At 44.3% G+C, this 20658-nt stretch overlaps 1 protein-coding gene across 3 annotated transcripts; it reads right to left on the bottom strand.

Moving 5' to 3' along the window:
• Positions 1-1583: 1583 nt before the first annotated feature.
• Positions 1584-19364, bottom strand: SRSF11 (serine and arginine rich splicing factor 11). Of its 3 annotated transcripts, none has more exons than XM_085232414.1 (13): positions 19215-19364; positions 18934-19071; positions 14421-14554; positions 10342-10451; positions 9406-9498; positions 8132-8181; positions 7424-7551; positions 6692-6773; positions 5560-5691; positions 4970-5059; positions 4532-4627; positions 3821-3959; positions 1584-3712 (listed from the first exon to the last, which is right to left on the bottom strand). In XM_085232414.1, the coding sequence occupies exons 2-13, from the start codon at positions 19059-19061 to the stop codon at positions 3515-3517; spliced, it is 1380 nt and encodes a 459-aa protein (XP_085088540.1). In that variant the 5' UTR covers positions 19062-19071; positions 19215-19364; the 3' UTR covers positions 1584-3514. The 3 variants fall into 3 exon arrangements, with proteins under 3 accessions (XP_085088540.1, XP_085088541.1, XP_085088542.1); XM_085232415.1 differs by having other exon boundaries at positions 19170-19266; XM_085232416.1 differs by having other exon boundaries at positions 1584-3709; positions 18934-19255.
• Between the last annotated feature and the right edge of the window lie 1294 nt (positions 19365-20658).

Below are 20658 nucleotides of genomic sequence, written 5' to 3'. Positions count from 1 at the left end.
CCACAGAAGTGGCCAACAGTAAAACCGTGGATTTTGGTCAGCTGTGCACATGCAAGCTTAGCAGTTGTGTTGTAGCAACACAAGCTGTGTTGTACCTACAAGCCTGACTTCAGCTATAGCCCAGTACGTTCAGGTCAAAATGGATGTGGCAGCACTCGCTGTTCTCTCAGGCTTGGCCCTTCAGGTACACAACTGGTAACAGTGAACGTAGGGCAGAGCAACAGGTTCTGCCCTTGCATGGAAGACATCCGAGCAGAATGTCTGGCCTAGGGAAACACAAGGGGTCTAAAGCAGAACAAAACTTTCTCCATCTGCATTGCAGTACGTAAGATAACTCACATTAATTCCAAACAGAACAGGACTCAGGTAATGCGTCAGTACGCAGCCCAATGGGAACAAAATAATCACTTTTGCTTTGTTTCGTTTTAGGGGAAAAGCTCTCAGTCCCATTCCTCGAGGTCAGAGAGAACACAGACCTACCCTAGGCCATCCTGGTGAGGGCAAGCAAGCAGAACAGCCAGGCTGCTAGGAATGGGTGAAGGCTGATGAAATTCTGCAATAGCAAATGTAAGTCTGCTGCATAAACATCAGTGAGTCCCATTTGGTGCTAAAATATCTATTTCTGCCACTGGCATTCTTACAATAATAGCTACTTAAATATTTAACGTAGTGCAGGATTTAACAACTGCAACCACGACCAGCCACCACAGGTACTCCTGTGCTTCTGACCTTTGGTTCCCAGCTGTTGTTTTCCAATCACGTCCAGTTTGCCTTAAATAAAGCTTTTCTCTGCAAAACAGAAATGGGAGAAAAGCAAGGAGGGATTTTCTCTCACCCTTCAGCTCACAATTAGTGCACTTGTTACTCAGTTCTTTTATCTGTGGCTGAGCCAACAGCTCTGGGCAGTGCTGCCTCCATGTGCGCACACTGCTGTGCAATTTTAAGTGCTAACAAAACAATCCTGCAAGTCCCTACTGTGAGTTAAAGCCACCTTTAGACATGCCAGGGCAGCAGAAGCTGCTACTCAGTAAGGGTTGAACTAATTAAGTAATGCAGAGACTATCAGACCACATGGAAAGCCTCATCTCTAGAGGCAGGAGATCTCATTTTCAGCAATAATTATTCCATTTAAATCACTAAAATGAAATTACTCGGCGCTGTGTGAGAGCTGGCACTCGGCTGCAGGGCACAGAAGGGCAGCAGAGGCCCAAGCACTGCGGGAGATGGCAGCACTGGACTCTAAGAAGGCAGCACTGCAACAAGCTGGCCCCTCAGGCACTCGGCATCCCAGCTCAGCCCCACGTCTGCAGAAGCCAGGCATTGCCTCACTTACATGGGAGGCAACGAGACGTCACGTGCACATCCCCAGCAAACACCCCCTTGGTTCCCCAGTTGGTACCACTGGGCTCAGGCAGCCTGAGGCACGCAGTGGAGAGGTGGCACTTTGCTACCAGCCTGAGCTGGAAGCCGTAAGACAATTAAAGGCAAGTCAGTCCTGCGCTTCCCCCCTTCAGCTCAGCGCCCTGCGAAGGATCTGGCTCGTTAATGGACGGCACGTTAATGACTTCCACGACACCAATGTCTAAGGATCAAGGAGGTTTACTTTATTACTATAAATTGTTTCATGTTCTTATACTTCACATATAAATATCCTGATGACAACTAAAAAGGCACATCTATGAAGACATCATGCACCTCATCTGTGTCCGTATTTTATTACAAGAACTATCATGTTCTCTGCACTGTCAGAAATAAAAGGCTAGAACTGGTTTTGTGACATATACCTCTCTGTATTGACAAAATACTCAAAACAGTTGGTAAAAATTTACATTTCTACAAATTCTAAAAAAATGACACTGCATCTGTAAATGGCAAATTCACTTCTCCTATGGCAAAAGGACAGATTAAAAAGCAGGTGGTCAGACCCATGGGATTCAAGAAGTTCAAGTGCCACTCACAGTTTCCTTCCCAAACTTACTGTATGCACACAAAGCACTCGCTGCTTCCTGCTGCTGTGCCTTCCGTTCGCATCCTGAAGATAAAAGATCAATGGAAATACAAAAAGATTTACAAAGCCATGTTTCTTTTAAAAAGCATTTGCCCCTTCCTACCATTCAGGCCTGTTCCCTCTGCTCCCAGCCTCTCAGAGCTCCCTGTGGCAGAGCAGCTTTGTCACTGCACTCACAGCTCTTACAAATCATAGAAAAAGATGGAGCTCTTACGGACTTTTTGAAATAGATAGGTGAAGAAAACAACGAGGTAAAGTCTCACACACTCAGCAGTGTAAATAAATACCAGTACAGTTTTATAGGAACAGGAGTATAAGTTTAAGGGTTTTATTATCAAAGTTTTGTAAAACAATTTCAGAAACTGTACATCAACATGGCACAGACTGTAGCCTACTTTTGTCTTTTTACCTGCACAAAAGTAAAAGCTGTTGAACTTCTGTAACTAAGAAAACTGCTCGCCTAACTACTTTGCATATAACGTGGAATCACTGTGTGCATAAGATTACTACTGCAGTGACAGTAAACACAAATTAGTTTATACAACTTGAGATCAAGTAAAAAGTACATTATCAAGTAGACTTGCTTTTAAAAGCATACGAAGGTCAATTTTAAAATGCACTACCTTGTACCCACGTGTTCAGCTCACGAACAAATAGGACAACCTGATTGGGAGAACTGCAGTTTTTATCGACTTCTAATCACCGGGCACTGATCAAGCAGGGATTTTCACTTCCCACAGCTGAAGCACAAAAGCTCAGAACCATTTACAGCTCATCACTTTTTGCTGCCTGGGGTGGATGTGAACCAACAGATGAAAGACTGGAACCGACAGGTGAAAGTCAGCCCTCCAAAAGGTCAGTGCATTTTAATTTTGTCAAAGCCAAAACAAAACCCACGGGGAAAAAACAAGGAAACAAAAACCAAAGACAAAACAAAAACCCCCAAAACAGAAGCTCAGCCATGTGGCTTAGAACAAAACAAACCCTACCTATGTCAGAATGCTTCTTTTCAGATGAACTGTCAATTTTTTTTTTCTGTGTAGTCACACTTAAGACCCTTAAGTAGATCCACTGTATGTTGTAGGATTTTAGAACATTTAGGATGTTTCTGCCACAATCAACATGCAGTCAGTGCATTCCCTAAACTGCTCTATTACTGCAATGAATCAAAGTCTAGAAACACTATCATAAGTGAGCTGATTTACTACAGGAGATCATACAACAAACAGTCCATGCCTGCTGTAGATGCATGCAGCTTTTTACTTTTGCTTGAAGCATCACCAAGTTAGTAAAAATTGCTTGGCTACACAATCCCTTTCGGCCATAACAAGGATGGTTACCTTTCTAGAAAGCTTTTGATGTGAGTTAGTATCAGGAGCCTTACAAACCATGTATAGCTTGGAGCTGTATACATCTAGATTTAGGATTAACAAGTACAGCATAAAAGAATCACACAGGAATGACACTGATGCACGTCTGCAGCCGTGTTCACTGCAAAGGCAAAATTCAGTCACTCATATCCATATCCTCTTCGTGGTGATCATCCCCATTTACTTTGGACTCCCTTGCTGATTCTCCACTTCCTTTCTCAGCCGCAGACTCCTTTACTTTAGGAGAAGAAGAATCTGCCATTTTCTTTTCTTCCTTTTTCTCCTTCTCGCTGTCATATCCCTGTTCCTCTTCATCATAATCCCTTGTGACCTGCTTTGCCGAGATAAAAAAAATAAATTAAAACTTGCTTTCATAGCCCCTGTGGGCACAAGGCCAACTCTACAGCAAAGGCGGGGAAGATAAACAGGTCCTTAAACATACTTTCACATCCTTATCGCTCTCAGATTTTCGTTCCCGATCCTTCTCTTTGTCTTTGCTTTTTTTTTTCTTGCTGGTTGACCGTTCCCTCTCATCTCTACTTCTCTCTTTGTCTTTATCCTTCTTTTTTTCCTTTTTATGCCTACAGTGATAAAATATGTAGAAGAATGAAAACCACAATCGTACTGTTCCATGAACAGAAACCCAAATTACATCCAGACCGTTAAAATCCAAAGGCAGAAAGAACTATGGGCAACGACGGTGCCATTTGCTTTCAGAAAATAACCAAAACTCCCCATTCCTCAGCTCTGATCAAACACAGCCACCACAAAGCTACAGCTGTGCTTCTGTTAACAAAGGCAAAACCTCAGTGTTTTACTAAGGAACCACCTGCTGGAGAGAAGATGATCAGATGTCCACCCAGAAGTCAGCTGAGCACCACTGCACAGAGCCAAAGGTGCCGGCTGCCTGCTGCTCCTCAGCCCTGAACACCCCTGCTTTGGAGCTCTTGGGTGCTACAGAAGCTCCATTCCTGAAGCTGATTAAGTTACGATAAAGGAGGCAGCGGATCCACTCAAGGAGCCAGCTCGTGGGCTAGGGAGAAGAGACAAGCCCTATTCGTACCATATCCAGACTAACCCCATCTGGTCTTTGCTTCAGTTCACGTTAGCAATTTTCCCCTGGATGCATTTTTCAGCCAAGAGGCTCACTGACCTTCTGGGAGATGGGGACCGTGACATTTTCCTCTTAGGTGACCTGGGTTTTTTAGGTGACCGTGTTCCACTCCTGCTTCTTCTACGCCGTCTTTCTCTGCAGGAAAGAATCATTAAAGCTTTTTTTTTTTTTTTAAGCTCCAAATACATCTGTGGCTCCAGAATTAGTTCCAAATGTAGTAAATATACAATATAAGTGGAAGATGTTATCTACTATCAGCAGTACTGCAAAGCCCATGCAACTGCTGACCAGCAGAGTAAGCCACTTCCTATTATACCACCACCTTAACGAAGAAACCGCTGGCCCCATATATCCCATCCCCAATATATCCACAGCAATCATCATCCTACTAATTACAAGAATGTTATTTCCATTGATGTGGACCAGGTATGCTGGAAATAGAGAACAACCATGTTTTTCACACGCTTTCCACCATACCTGCTTGTGCTTCTGGATCTCCTCGTTGTGCTGTAGCTTTTGGGGGGAGTCTTAGAACGTTTCTTTTCTTTCTCTTCTTTCTTTTTATCCCTTTCAGTAAAACAGACATTTATGTTTAAGTCATTTGCAGGCTATTCAAGTAGCTTTCACTACTTCTGCTATACAAAAAAAAAATGAACGAAGACATGACATCTTCATAGGATAGCATATATTTTAGCATTTTTTTCTAGTCACACTGATAGTAATAGAAAAGAAACCAAAAAGATAATTACCTATTAATAAATATAAGAACAGTTTTGTTATAAAAACTATTGTGTGCAAACAGCACAAGATCTGTAAGCCTAGATGCCCACGTTCCCTGTTTCCCAAAGGCAGCCCGTGCAGAACCCACAGCCAACCCACAGTGCCTGGCAGCTCTGAGGAAAAGCACGGCGTGTATTTTCCACACAACTGACTGCACACGTGTAGGGCAAGCTCTATAAGGGCATAACAAGAGATTGCTATTATTATAAAGCCACGAGTTCCTCTTTTAAATTAAACACCTGAATTTTACAACTCAATTGCTAGCAAATAGTCTAGTGAAGGATTACCTGGTTTTGGATGTGCTCCTGGATCTCCTACTTCTCTCTCTGGAATGAGATCTTCTTCGCCTTGGACTTTTAGATCGCCTCCTGCTTCTTGATTTTGAATGGGACCTTCTCCTTGATCTGCTTCTTGACCGTCTACCAAAAGTACATTGCAGTGAGAGTTAAATACATGAAATGTTGATCAGATTCATGCTAACTGTGCTGCAATGGAGGAAACAAAAAAGTACAGAAAACCAAACAAGACGAGTGGTTTTTCAGTCAGCTTCCTTAACGCCCTGCTTCTAGGAAAACAGCAGTCCTACTGGAGAGGAAAACTGGCAAGTGCTACTGAAGTGTGAAGAAATGTTTAAAACACTGAAACCAAATACAAACCTGATGGGCAAACAGCAAAGAAGTACAAATGAGAAGGTCAGTTATAACAGCTTCACAAAGGCTGCTGGCACACGCTGTCTAACTGGGAGTTGACAAGCTGACAATATAAATAAGCCAAAAGTACTTCTGCTTAGGCAGGTCAGCATTACACCCTAGTCAGGATACGTGAACAGATCTAACTGAATGTGCTGCACATACAAGAAACAAGCAGCCCAGCAGATTCTGAGCATGAATACTGGTGCTCACACAAGTCTCCCAGTGCCTGGTTTTAAGACAAACTGTCATTCCCACATAAGCACATTGGGAAGACGTTGAAAAAAGAAGAGAGGTTTAAGGAAACATTGCAAAATAGACTGCCTACAACAACTGAAATTGTTGAGAGCAGTAAGACCCACGTAAAATCAAGGCTTGTGCTAAGCTGCTGCTTTTCTGAAATAAGTAGTCTGTTTTTTAAAACCAGTCCAAACTCACATAGGCAAGGAAGCCACATCAGTAGATGTGCTACTCAACTGCTCCTGAAGTTCTTGCTGCTGTAGTTTAAAGTATTTTTAAAGGTATTTTTTGCAAGCATTGCTCTCCAACCCTTCCTACAGAAAGAGGAGCAGGCCTTCATCTCACACTGCCATTCAGGCAAACCACACTGATAGTTTTCCTCACAGCTCTTCCACGCCTCCGAGTGTCCCTCCAAAGAAGTGATTCTGAACACATCATTCCAGCCGTGTTCTGTTTCTGTTTTGCTTTTAGAAGCACATCCAGTAACTACCTGTGTCTAGATGAAGAAGGTGTCCTCCTCCTCCTTGAGCGCGATCTTGACCTCGAATGCCTTCTTTTTTCATCTTTTTTGTCTGGAGTTAAAAAGAAAAAGTTTTTTTAGACTAGTGTTATTTTAGTACCCAAGAAAATTTTATAAAGAAAACCAAGTTGGACTTCACACTGCAGATGTAAGCACAACAAAGAAGTTAAACTGTAGCTCTCCCTTTTCTCAAAAGAACAGATGACAAAGACATGCATGAAATAAAAATCCACAAATTCATGTGCAAAACTGAAGAAGTCAAAATCCAGGAAGTTTTTAATTTAAGCCACGTAGAGAATAACAGCTGGAAGGCAATGAGAAGCTTTGTTAAAATCTCTTCTGCTAGTTTTATGAAGGCTAAGGAACCTCTCCGATTGCTTTCAATTTGTTCCAAGTTACTCCTCATTCTTACTGGATACAATTGTGAACAAACTGCTGCAACACTCTTACAACTCATAACTGCAAAACACTCTTACAACTCATAACGAAAGGAAATAATTGCCAAGAGCAAACATAATTTGAGGCTAAGTCTCCCTGCATCTACAGGACAACTGCAGCACAGTGTACAGCAATTACTGTGTTCACACTAGTGAATTATAAATCCAGCCACCATAGAAGATAAGAGCATTAAACTAATAGTGAACCTCTATATACCATGTCAAACCACCAGCATGAATGAAGGATTCTACAATTGAACATCACCTGGCTCTATAGCAGCAGAAATTAATGACTGTGCTTCTCGTACTCTTTTCATAGCTTCTTCTATTTCTTTACTGGAGGTATCTGATTTCAGACTTGGTGAAACAAGACCTGCAGCTACATGGTTCAACCTGGAAAATAAAAAATTTATGTATTCAGCATATTTATACATCCAAAACACACAAGCCCACACTGCCAGTTTGCAGCCTATCATTCAGGTAACAGAGAAATAAGTCTGTGATGGAGGCAGCCATACAAAACAGTCGCAAACATGGCTCTTGGTAAGCCATAAATAATAATAAATAACGGCTGCTACTGCAGTCATTTACAGTTGTTGCTCATCTTGGCTCGTTCTCAGCCATCGTGCTCTCAAGGGCTCTGGCTGCAAGCTGCACCATTACATTACAGGCACAAGAGAGACAAAAACTGCACACATGAAACTTTCTGTCTCTAGCAAAATGAAATTGCAGAGATTCACTGGTTATTTTATATTTTTATGGTTATTTCATAGATCCAAGGCACAATAATCTTAGTTTCCTGTCCTCTTCTTCCCACCAGAGCAGACAGAATCAGCAATGACCCCCACAGCACGAGGTTTCTCCAACCTTAATTAGATCCAGTAGCACAACCATGGGATTCTGAATCACAGATGTCGTTCCCAGAAGAAAGTGTTTCCCACAAGTACAACTACTTGTAAATAACAAAACTTACTTTGGATCCACTGTGCTCATCAGTTTGAGTAGCTGATCTGCTGCAAGAGACTGTGGGGGAGAAGAAGTTAAAATCATGTTGGAAGAAGCACGTGCTGAAGATGTCAGTGTACCACTGGCAGTGACTAAATCAGCCCCTGTAAACAAACAGCCCCCTACAAGTTACAGACAAAAAGATACACAGCTCTGTTTTAGAGCTTGTGGCTGGGGATGAGTGTCTGCCCACTGCATTTTGAGGACACTTCTTCCTCCCAAAGAGCCAAGCAGCCTTCCCCAGACAGAATCAAAGCACTTCCAAATGAAAATGAACACACTTATTCTATGCACAGGTTGGTTCACTGTTACTTCAAGAACACAGACTTCATTAGACACACGCCCAGCAGAAGTTCTGTGTCAACTTAAAAAACAAGCAGAGTTTCTTCACTCTAAGAATTGCATTAAGTTCTTTTTGCAGCTCTTCAGTAAATGCAGATATTACCACCTCTGGCCACTTCCTGAACCAACAGTACATTAACAAAGCAAAACCTTTTGTTTCCAGCAATCTCATGTACAGAGAGGCAGCCATGTGCAGAATCCAGTCTTGCAGTCCAACTGGCTTAATGGACAAAGGAAAATAATCATTCCAAATGTATATTTTTCTAATAAGCAGTTTAAAATGCTTATTTTTTCTTTCTTTCATTTCCACGTCAGCATTATTTGCTTTTGTTAGCACACGTGGCTTGCATAAAAAGAATGCCTGATGAGGAATTTCCTCAGCACTGCAATAAATAAATGCTTCTTTCATCTGTAGATTATGTTCTCCATACAGTATCTGGTTCTCATACCTCAGACATTAACTCAGTGTTCTACTCACTATTTCTTAGTACTTGAAATCTTTTCTCTTTTCCCCAGTCTTACAAAGCTACAATCTAACCAAGTCTTGGTGTTTCCTACAAGTACAGAATGAAGGAGCCAACCATCATTTTTTACTGCTGATCTGTCATAAGACAGATTCATAGGATGGTAATGATGCATTTAAAGCATTCCACTGCCAGTCTCAAACTATTCATAGGTTCTTCTGACATTTAATTTAAAAGTACTACAGATACCATTTCTTCTGAAGAGTGCTCAGAAAAATCAATCATGGGATTTTCAGACGGTGGCTGCTGAACTGATATAACTGAAAATTGCTTTTCACTGCAGAAGAGGGTAGCAAAAAAACCAAATTCCAGATCTTCAGCTTGTTATTTCATATAGTGTGAGACCTAAGAGAACGCTGCACAACATGTGACACACCTGAGAGTTTAAGTTTGCTCCAGGAAGCCCGAGTGCAGCAAGGGCAGGATCGAGAGCAGGAGCTCCGAGAGCAGCTAAAGGAACAGCACCAATCTGTAACAAAGACAGCAATTAGTCAGAGCAACATTCAACTGGTAAAAACTCTTGAAGTCTCCATACGACCCATAAACATTCTAAAATGAAGCTGTCAGGAGTCACCATGAAAATTCACTTGAAGTTTCTGAGCCAGTGACCTCATTCTTCTGTAACTTTCCCCAGGATTCAAAGCCCAGCTCTGGAGCTTCTGAACAACTCAGTGCAAGTTCATCTTTCACAGTCAGAAACAAGAGAAGTCAGAAGTGCAAAAAGCACAACCTGAAGAAGCAGATCTGAGAAACGCAGAGCTAACGAAGCCTTTTACTCTTACTGATCTGCCTCCTGCACTTTGATTCTGTGCTCTAATAAGATGTGCTTTGAACTTATTATTCTGTAATATATTTTTTTTTTTACCGTTCATCTTCCACATGATTTCTGTGTATTTAAAGAGCAAACACACGCTGCAACTTTTTCCTCCCTCAGCTGTAATATTACTGGAAGTTATTTCTCCACAGCACAACACCCTTGAAACTCAGGAATTTAAACTCCATCCGTAAGATCTCTGCTCCTTGTCAGATCTGTCAGTAAGCGTATAATGGAGAGAAAAGAGATCTGAGGTGCAAACCGTGAGACTCCTGCAGTGGCACATCAGAGAATCCTCCTAACAACTCATCAACCTTCTGGCAAAAACTGTATCAGAGTGCTGCAACAACACCATCCATAAAGGTGTCCAAACAAAACACTCTGTGCCTCGACACCAGCACACCAGTGGGTCTGTCTGGAAACACACCAACCAACCAACTGGGAAGAAGTGAGCACCCAGCAATGGGTTCCCTTCATCCGACCAACCAGAAGGCCTACCTGAGAAAGTGGGTTGGGAGTAGGCAGGAGTCCACCTCCAGGCAGCAGACCTGCCACAGCATTAGCTGGTGCCAAGAGAGACAAAGCCTTAGTCTCATCAGGAATGACTCCTGCAGAGAAATAGCCTGGCATTAGAATGCATTCTTTTTCTAAAGCAGAAAATACACAAATACACCCAAGAAAATGTCTCCCTGATACACCACCTGAGTTTGTTGAAAGTACTTATGTTTGCTAAAATACAAAGCTTGATGGCTATTAATATTTATCATTAATTTTTTTTGTCAGAACGAAACTTCAATGCGTGAAAATTTGACTGTTCCTTTTTCTCTACAAAAGGTTAAGTATCTAGAGCAAAAAAAAATAGCACAATACACACTACTTTTTTGTTAACACTGCCAAGATTTCATCACCTGTACTCGATTTTTAAGTCATGAACCAAACGTAAGCAAGCACAGTCGGTTCTCCAGGGGTGTGCTCTCAACTTTCAAAAGCTGTTTTATGAACAACGACTCGTGTCGGCTGCTTCACTACAAAGCACACAGAAAAATCAAGATACACAAGACAAAAAAAGTTTGATTTAGGGGTTAATAATATGGTACAGTTCACTATGTTTTCTTTTACACCTACCATATCAAATTTGTAAAACTTAAAGAGAAGGTACGGAAATATTTTTTGCTGAATCAAGCGTAGGGCTTTTGCTGACTTGTCAAATAAAAATGACAGACTGCAGATCTTCCAATACAGGCTGTGTGTGTGTGTCTGCGGGTGCATACGTACGGTACATCGTGGCACATTCCTTACCTGTGCAGTAAAATGCTTATGTTCCAATATGTGCCATGCTTATTGTACCAAGAATGCTGCTACGGAAGAAACTTCTGGCCCCAAATCTTGCAGCCAACTAAGACAAGCGTCTTACTGTACTGCCTGCTCTGCACGGGTAATTTGAAGGGTCCTACCACGAAACAAGTACTTATGTAGGTGTTTTACATTCTATCCAACAGCAAAAGCCCTATACAGATGGATTAATTTGTTAATGTGCCCAAGCCCCCAAAATGAGAGTTCAACAAAACAATTTTACTAAATATTTGCAAATACCAGTAGTGTTTCTGTAATACATATTAAGAAACTGCATCTCATCATAAAACATACAATATGTACAGGGCACTTAAGAGAAACTGGATAAGCTGCAGAAGAAAACTGTTGGGTGGTATTTTCAGCAGGGCCTGGTATATAGTTCAGGCTGAACCAGGGAAAAGAACTGTAAAACACAACAACAAAAAAGAAAAACCACTGTTAAATAAAGGTAATGGTTCCTTCCACCTATACTGAGAAGTGCCGATAATATAAACAAATGTACAACACACAGCACTGTTATCTTGCTCGTGTCATTGAGCTGCCATCAATTTAGATACCAAAAGTTATGGAGGGAGAGGAGGGGAAAAAGGTCATTTAGATAAAGGGCATAACGCATAAATATATTAACATACCTACAGAGAGATTATGGGGTAATTTCGCATGCAAAATTATGTCTCAGAGGATATTTATCAATTATAGCTAAACATTTCAAATTAGTGCAGCTACAACATTTCCGGCAGCTAAACACAAATCCTCACTCATCTCCAGACACCTCAGAGAAGATCTGCATTCATTAAAAAAAAAAAATCATGCATCTGATCCTCTACTCGTTTTTTTAAAAAGTATTTAGAAATAAATAAACTACAATTTAAAAAAAGCAATGAGGCCCCTCACCAGTTAATTTTCATGCTTCAAGAGCTTTTTTTACTGCTGCTTTGTTAGAACCATGAAATACTGTATGAATATGTAGAAATGAAAGAAAAAGAAACAGACAAAAGAAACAAACATTAACCAAAGAACCTAAATACCCCCCCAGCCATCTTTAATCTTAGAGTTCCTTCCAAATCTAGGAATATCACAGTGAAAATTACAATGAATACTAAACCTTACCGTAGACTTTGTGTATAGCTCTATAACACAAAGCAACAGCCAACACCAAAATGTCTGTGTGTGCTAAAACTGGAGTGCACTTGTGATATATGGGATAATTATTGCACTAGACAGATAATAAACATTTACTTTAGCGACAGGCAATATTAAAACAGAATTATCACAGCAGAAAATAAGAGATGTGAGGGCCCAGTTCAGCACAGTAGTTAAGCATCTGCCTGACTTTAAGCACATGAGCAATTTCACTGTGGTTTTAAGAATCGTGCTGTATGGTGCTTAAGTAACTTGTTGAATTGGGACCCTGGCAGCACGCAATTAGAGGTAAAACGATGCTCCCTTAAGGGACAAAAGCACATGGTTACAAAAGGAGGGGCGGAACTTTATTGGCTGAACACATCGCTGGGGATATGCCACATCATTAGGACAGAACTGTTCACACTCTGAATCTCTGTAATACCATAAGAAACAGCCCATGAGGAACTCTGTGACTTAAACAGGCCCATTAAAATACAACAAAGTCGTTCATTATCTTTAAACAATCTGAACTGCAACTACTGGGCAGAGTTTTTTACGTGCCAGCTTTATCCACCGCCAAGCACAATGGACAATCAGACTGACAGGGAGTATGATTTTTATCCTTGTTGGAAAAGCTAAACGCTGACATCTGTCAGCATGGGCCTTGGAGAATGTTTTGGTACCGACTGATGGACTGTTACCATGTCATGCTTTAATACAGAGAGGAGAATAAGATGCCTTTCCACTACACTGTAATACCTGGAGTAGGGAAAGCAGAAGCAGCAACTCCACAGCAATTTCTGAATGTGCTCTGTACTCCCCAAAGCAGCATGTCTCAATCAAAGGTCACGCTGCAGATTCCTACATTCCAGAAATTGAGTTTCCATCTCTCTTAAATTGCAGGAATACAAAGATAAGACAGTTCCCCAGGCCTCCAAAGACATCCTTATAGCATTTTAATGTCTTGACAAAAGGTCTGAACCCAGACCGTACACCAAATTTATTATTGTAGTACGACTTAATCTGCAGAGGTGGTATTTAATTCAAGCCATTTGGGAAAACCCATTATTTCAGAAGTAAATCAGTACAAGAAAACAGTACAATGGAAATCAATTACTTCTAAAGCAAGTCTAGAAGAGTTTAATAAGACTTCTGCAAGAAGAGGTGTCTTCTCAGCACAGTTTTTAAGTTCCAAAAACCCTGCTCATTGCCTTTCAAATTACTGTAACACCCTAAAATGTAAAAATAAAAAGAAGAAGAGAAAATGTAGTTAACAAGTGGTTACACCAGGAAAACACTTGGGGACTTGAGTGCTTGCTGGCCTTTAGTTAATGTCTAGAATCCCCTGTAGCTGCAGAGGACCCACTGTTTTTCAGTCATCTGGAAGGGCTTTGCATTTGCCTTCTCCACTACAAAAATCACACACACAAATAACAGAGAGAAGAGTTTATTATTTAGTGAAATTCTATTAAAATATAGCATGGCTGAACAAGAAAACTTGGAATAAAAACTAGTACCAGTGCCCATTTGGCACCTCTCGGAAGATCTCACTTTCAAATTCAATCCTAACTATTGAAACCCTTGGTATACTGGAGTTCACAATGAGAGTGAATGAATGGCTTTTCAGGGAAGCTCCCCACTGGGTGCAAGGCAGCACATATCATAGAGGTGTTAACCTGCTCTCCCGTGGACTCTCGGGGAGGGAGAAACCACTCTCATGAAGAGATTCACGCACACGTGAATGGTGTGAATACTATTAAGGCAAAGTCTCCCTTAAGCTTTGACCTGTTTGCAGAACTCCATTTAGGAAAATGTCTCACTGACATCAGTAAAGAGCATAATTTGCAAGTAATTCTGCCTAAACTGTTAATATTCTAAACTTAAGACACACAAAACCAGTAAGAGGCAAGCTTCCCATTTTCATTCAGCATCACTAAATAAAAGCAGTATTGAATCCGGGAGCCAATTGCAATATACCAAGGGTTTTTAGATGTTATAGTCATACGTCTGGCATTTTACTAACGCTCATTTTTGTGAACTATACTGGAATAAAATGTCATCATATGCTGGCTTCATAGACCATTAAACAATTCACAAACCTTCTGCATATGGAACGACTATCAGCGCTCTGTCAACGAACACAGTGTTTGTCAGGTGCTGGGCCACAACCGCCGAGTCGGGATCGTGGAACTTTACAAAGCACACACGGGATGACACGGGCAAAGGAGAGTCACTGAAAAAGAAGGAGAGAAATTAATGAGGTAAAACCAAATCGGACGCGATGAGACATTATGCTGCCCTCTCTTCCTTTCATGAACTGGAAAGTCAGACGGGTTTACAGAAGAAATTACACGGAATGAAGACGCTCTCTTATAAAATTACAGAAATAATTTCAGTGCCTTGTTTGTAACTGAAACCGAATTCCATCATGCAGGGTATATCTATGGCCAGTCACCTAAGTGCTAATTAGTTTTCATTACTTATCTGTGAGAAAGGAAGGAGACAAATAAATGACAAATAAATGTCAGTGAGGTTTCTGGGGAGTATAAACAGGAGGGGAACGGCCGTCTGTGAGGGTTGACAGTGACAGGACAAGGGGAATGGTTTTAAATGAGACAGGGGAGCTTTAGGTTGGATATTAGGAGGAAGTTTTTCACCCAGAGGTGGTGAGGCACTGGCACAGGTTGCCCAAGGAGGCTGTGGATGCCCCATCCCTGCAGGCATTCAAGGCCAGGCTGGATGTGGCTCTGGGCAGCCTGGGCTGCTGGTTGGTGACCTGCACACAGCAGGGGGTTGGAACTGGTGAGCACTGTGGGCCTTTGCAACCCAGGCCATTCTGTGATTCTATGAAATACTTTATTCAAGGAAAACAGAGCTATCTTACATATATACTACAGAAGCCCTCAGAAATGGGAGTCGTGTACTCTCTGCTTTAGCACCCAGATTAGATTTTTGAAGTAAACTATGAAGAAGGTAATGATTAAAATATGATTATTTTACTTCTTAGCACTATTTCATAAATGCTTGTAGCCCAAACCTCACTGTGCTTCTCCTTGTGGCCAAACACAAGCACAGAACCCACCCACCCATCTCCCTTCAGAGGGAGGCACGCTGCTCAGAACATGCCTGTTATTCAACAGTAACAGAACAAAACCAAATACAGGACCATCATGTAGGCAATGCTGCAGATGAAATCACACAAAAGGGCAAAGAGTTCCTGGACAACTAACCTGTAACCATAAGCCTCTTGGCAAGACAGGCTCCTGCCTACTGCACAGCTCAGAGTGAGCACCTCAACAGGGCTGTGCAAAAGTCCCCAGGTATGGAAAATCCAAAAGAGAATGTGGAAAATTTGAGTCCATTTAAAGACTAGAAACATCTACCTCCTACAAGAATAAGAAAGCACAGTAGGCTGTGCAAGCCCCAGGGGGAAATCAACGACAACAGAAAGAATGAAGGCAAAATCAACTCAGTTCCAAAATAGATTTCCAGAAGTCCATACGGTGTGAAAAGTGCAATTTTTCCTTTAGTCTGTGATTCAAATTACATGACAGGAAAAGAAAATGTTATGCAGACAGAACTGCACAGCAGGTGAGTTAAGAGCTGCCTACAGAAGATTCACGCAGGCACAGGAAGCAGCATCAAGTCCCTAACGCTGTGCTTCCCAGCCAGGGCCAGGCTGCTCCCAGGTCTCAGCCAGCAATCAGCCAGAGGAGCAGCTCTCAAGAATACTCCTCGAGTCTTCATCACACTGACCTGCCTTTGCTAACCAGCATCCAGAAACAATTCACAAAACAGTGCCAAACTGTTTTATCTGGAAAACTGACCGAGTCTTTCATCGCTTAAAATAGGGATTATCACAGTTCAGGAGAAAAAGAATGATATAAAATAAAAACGACAACTTTTTCTTTCCATTAGTGCCAATGCCAACAACTAGCTCACCTTCACCACCACTGAGCAAAGGAATGCTGAGACACACAATGATTTACTGTGTCTCAACAACGTATCAATTCTGAACCACATCAGGACAACTGGGCATTCCAGCCTCACCTCCTAACCCCCACATACCTCCTTCCAAGTTCCGCCACATCAAAGTCTGCATTTCAAACAGTACACCTTATTTCTGAAGGGATATTCCTGCTGCTTACACCAACACTACTGCTGCTCTACCATCAAGCATGGACAGGCTGTAATGAATAGTGTGCAAGTAGGAGATGTCTTTCAGGATCACCATATTCATAGTAGAGTGGGAAGAACCAGAGCAGGAACACCCACTCGTGCTCCTCATTTTGAACAGAAGTTGTCATGCTTTTCTCAGTACAGTAACTACACAGCATTGACAACCAAGCAAAGCTGCTCTTCTGAGGAGAGTTGTTGTCTTACTGTCACTTGCAATTATTACAGAGAAGGCAAAAGATTTTGCCAATTACCACAACATCCAAGTTATAATATACACTCCTAATTTTATTAATCTTTAACTCTGTAAGATTAAATTTTCCAGCAAATATGTTTTCTTCCTGATAAATTTCTCTGTTTGTTGCACTGGGTCACTCATCCACCAGGAGGACCAGAATCCACACTGGTTTCTGCATCCACATTTCAGAGCAGAAATGTACATTCTGATAGAAGGTAAACAAGACATCTTCTATATGTGTGTGCAGAAATATTTTTAAATATTTCTATATGATGCATACAACATAATCTGCTTTTCTACATTATATATCCTGTACGATTTTGTTATGAAAGGTACATATGTACATTTTGTAAGCTCTGCCAGAAGCCCATCCTCTCCACTTCTGCCCATCTCAGAGTCAGGACCTCAAGTTTACAGGAACAGAAGAGCCTTCAGCACAGAGGAAAGAACCCACTCGTGTTGGCAAATACTCCTCTCCCCTCGGCTCCAAACGAAACCGGACACCCCAAGCACCCCTCCCACCATCCATCACCCACTATGGCCACACCTCCCGGCACAGCCCGGCACACAGCGGCACCTCCGCACCGACAGAGGCACAAAGGGAGCAACAGGAAAAATCCTCACAACCGTCAAGTTAAAAATGCAATCCCAGCCTGAAAAAAAAGCCTTTTCCAACTTCAACTGCACATTTACCTCATTTAAATAGCATACACAGTTTTAAGTAAAGCCCAGTTTTCCATTAAATACAACACAGTTCACTCCAACAGCTATTCAGTATCTTCTGCATCTCCTGTGCCAGACCCATTTTGTTACACTACATTTCCTGTTCTCTACTGACCTCCTCAGTGGTTTTTCTATAGTAATAACTTCCTCACAAAGGCTACAATCTTCACAACAACCCTAAGGGATGATGCTGCATTATCCTCTTTCATTTAGAGATCTGAAGCACAAAAGAAATGTAGGCCAAACGTTCTCGGTGACCTTTAGTGCTTTGAGACATCTGGAATCTCAGGTTATTCGCACCACGTTGCCTCCTTCACCGTCACACAGAGCCCTTCCCGACACAGCTGTGAGAGCCACAATACCAGTGCCAGAACAAAGGAGGCAGAAGTGAGCTGGGAAGAGCAGGAACTCAGCGTGCAGAAACAGCCTTACACCAGGATACGTGCCAAAAGGATGCCATGAAGATACTAGCTATCCCCCCCAGCATCCAACGCATCCAACAGACACGAGGATACAATTCAGAGCTCTCCAAAGCCACCTCATCCCTCCTGTAACCCAATCCTCGGATATATGCATGGCAGACTTCTCTTCAATGCTATCCACGACAGATCCATCAGCTGCACTGAGCAAGGTCCTATGGGGCCAGCAATTCACACGTTTGTGCAACAGAGCCAAGTCAAGCGTAGCCGACTGCCTCAGCCACGGTAACAAAGTTGCTGGGCTGAGCTTTGTTCCCTTCTGAAACAACAGAAGTGATCCTTTAACGTATGAAGTTAATATGTATCTAAAACAGCCCAAAGCTTCAGGAACAGACTTTGCCAACAATAACCTCTCCTGAAAACCCAGCCAACACGTGGAAATACCAAGCAGCACACTCAGTGATCACATCTGTTTGAAAGCAGTTGGCTGTGCTGAGCAGCACGGGTTCTGCCACCACACACAGCTACCCGGCTGCTAACAAAGCAGTGCTCGCACCCGCCGCTGCCCCTGCTTCAGTCACACACTGCACTTCCTTCCACGTCTTCATCTCCAGCACCGAATTTCCAGCAGCCAACCCAAACCAGCACAGCACCTCCACTCTGCACAGCAGGACGGGCAGACCTGCCTGCGGGGACTGAAGACCGAACGACGGAAAACGGGGCCGCCCCGCAGCAGACTGTCCCGCTACGGTCAAACACAGCACCGGCCGCCGGTTTTGCACGGAACTTTTAGCAAGGATCGCGTGGAAAACACTCATTTTAAGGCACACCCTCCTAAACTCGCCTTCAGCTCCGGAGCTCAGCCCCACAACGAGGGGAGCCCGCAGAACCGCGGCCCGGCAGGCGGGGTCCCGCAGCCCGCACGGCATCGCCCCGCGGCCGGCAGCGCTCCCACGAGGGCGGCGGAGCGGGGCGGGAGCGGCCGCCGGGCCGCGGGCACGGAGGCGGGCGCAGGGAGTGGGGCGGAGGCGGACGGGCCTAGGGCGGCGGACTCACTCCGGGGGGAAGAGGCGCAGCTCCTCGATCTTTCCGAGGAAGCCGAAGAGCGTCCGCATCTGCTCGGAGCTGGCGCTGGGGGAGACGTTGGTGACCTGGATCACGTCGGTGCCGCTGCTCGAGGCCATCGCGCCGGAGCTACAAACACACCGCGGGGGGGGAGAAGAGGGAAGAGCGCGTCAAGGCCCGAGCGGCCCCCGGCTGCACCCTCCGGGCCGGGCGGGCCTCCCACGGACCGCGGCCTGGCGCAGAAGCTCCGCCGCGCAGCGCGGCCGCCTCACCAGCCTGCCTGGGCCGCAGTATCCCACAATCCCCCGCCGCCGCCCCCGCGCAGGCGCAGCGCGCGCGCCCCGCCGACCCACGCAGCCTCGCGGCGCGGAGCGTCGGCGCCCGCGCATGCGCGTGCGCGCGTCCCCCGCCTCGCCCGGGAAAGCGCGGGAACGGCGCCTGCGCAGCCGTGTAGAGAGCGTCGCTCAGCCTCCGCGCAGGCGCGCTGGGCGCTCAGGGACGGAGCGCGGAAGGGTCCGGCGGCTCCGAGGGTTTCGGAGTTGCGTTCGTGCGTCGGGGCGGCTCTGAAGGCTTCGGCGGTGCCGCTGAGCCCCACGCGTCCTCTGTGCGACCTCTGCGGTCTGCTCTGTCCCTAACGGGGCGGGCGGGCCTTGTGCGAGCCGTGCTGAACGAGCACCCGCAGAGGCGCTGCCGTGGGAGCAGCGCTGCTCGCTGTCGGCCGCCTGCGGGCTGTGCGGATCCGTTCCGTCCCACAGGGATGGGCGGCTCTGCTGTGTGCGCTCACTGCCGTCAGTGTGCTGAGTGCTGCGGCGCAATGGCTGACACTCAGCTACACGGCGAGTGGTTGCGTGTTTCCCAGTTATTTCCCAAAGTGCATAAAGGTGCTCTTTAAGTAATGATTATTGGTAGTTCCGGAAGTTGGCCTTTCCAATTTGTTGTCACAATTGCGGAGTTGGCCGGCTCCAGCTTTGCTCCTGCCTGCAGACCTTCCTCTCACAGAATCACAGAATGGCCCGGTTTGGAAGGGACCCCAAGGATGATGAAGCTCCAACCCCTCCCACCACATGCAGGGCCACCAACCTCCACATTTAATAGCAGCCCGGGCTGCTCAGGGCCCCATCCAACCTGGCCTTGAACACCTACAGGGATGGACAGGGATCCACAGCCTCTCTGGGCAGCTGTTCCAGCACCTCACCACTCTCTCTTGAAGAATTTCCCCCTGACATCCAACCTACATCTCCCCTCCCTCAACTTCAAACCATTTTCCCTTGTGCTGCAGCTATCAACCATTTCAAAGAGTTGATTCCCCTCCTCTTTATAGGCTCCCTTTAGGTATTGAAATGCTGCAATGAGGTCACCCCACTGCCTTCTTTTCTCACAGAGACAAACATGAACAAAACTCGAACACTTGGTGCTTTGGGAAACACGCAGTGGGAAAGCTCAGCATTATTGCCCAGGGATGCCAATGAACTGAGGAGCAGTGGTTAAAAATTAAAAAGACCAATCTGCTATCAGAAGCAAATGCCTGACAGGCGGCGGGCTCTCAAGCTGTGTGCTCATTGACCTTTGCTGATGTTTAGCACCAAACTCACTGCTCACGTGTCCAATGGAACTTACTAGAAAAAGCTTTCTTTTCCCCAAAAGTTTGTGTTTGAAAACTTGGAACTGAAGGTTACATCCTTCGTGACCAGGAAGCATGGCCGTTCTCACTTCCCT

The sequence above is a fragment of the Meleagris gallopavo genome, chromosome 10 (genome assembly GCF_905368555.1).
Source record: "Meleagris gallopavo chromosome 10, MGAL_WU_HG_1.1, whole genome shotgun sequence".
Taxonomy (NCBI): Eukaryota; Metazoa; Chordata; class Aves; order Galliformes; family Phasianidae; genus Meleagris; species Meleagris gallopavo.
Note: the sequence above shows the minus strand (reverse complement) of the source record. Positions and strands in the feature narration are given on the sequence as shown.

Bases quoted from the DNA above. Each gene is read 5' to 3' on its own strand.
- SRSF11 (XM_085232414.1), bottom strand. From the start codon at position 19,061: ATGGCCTCGAGCAGCGGCACCGACGTGATCCAGGTCACCAACGTCTCC. The intron at 5,692-6,691 runs GTAGTTACTGGA...TACTTTTGGTAG, and splicing joins CCTTCTTCATCTAGACACAG to ACGGTCAAGAAGCAGATCAA. The intron at 4,628-4,969 runs GTATGGTGGAAA...TCTTTCCTGCAG, and splicing joins AGATCCAGAAGCACAAGCAG to AGAAAGACGGCGTAGAAGAA.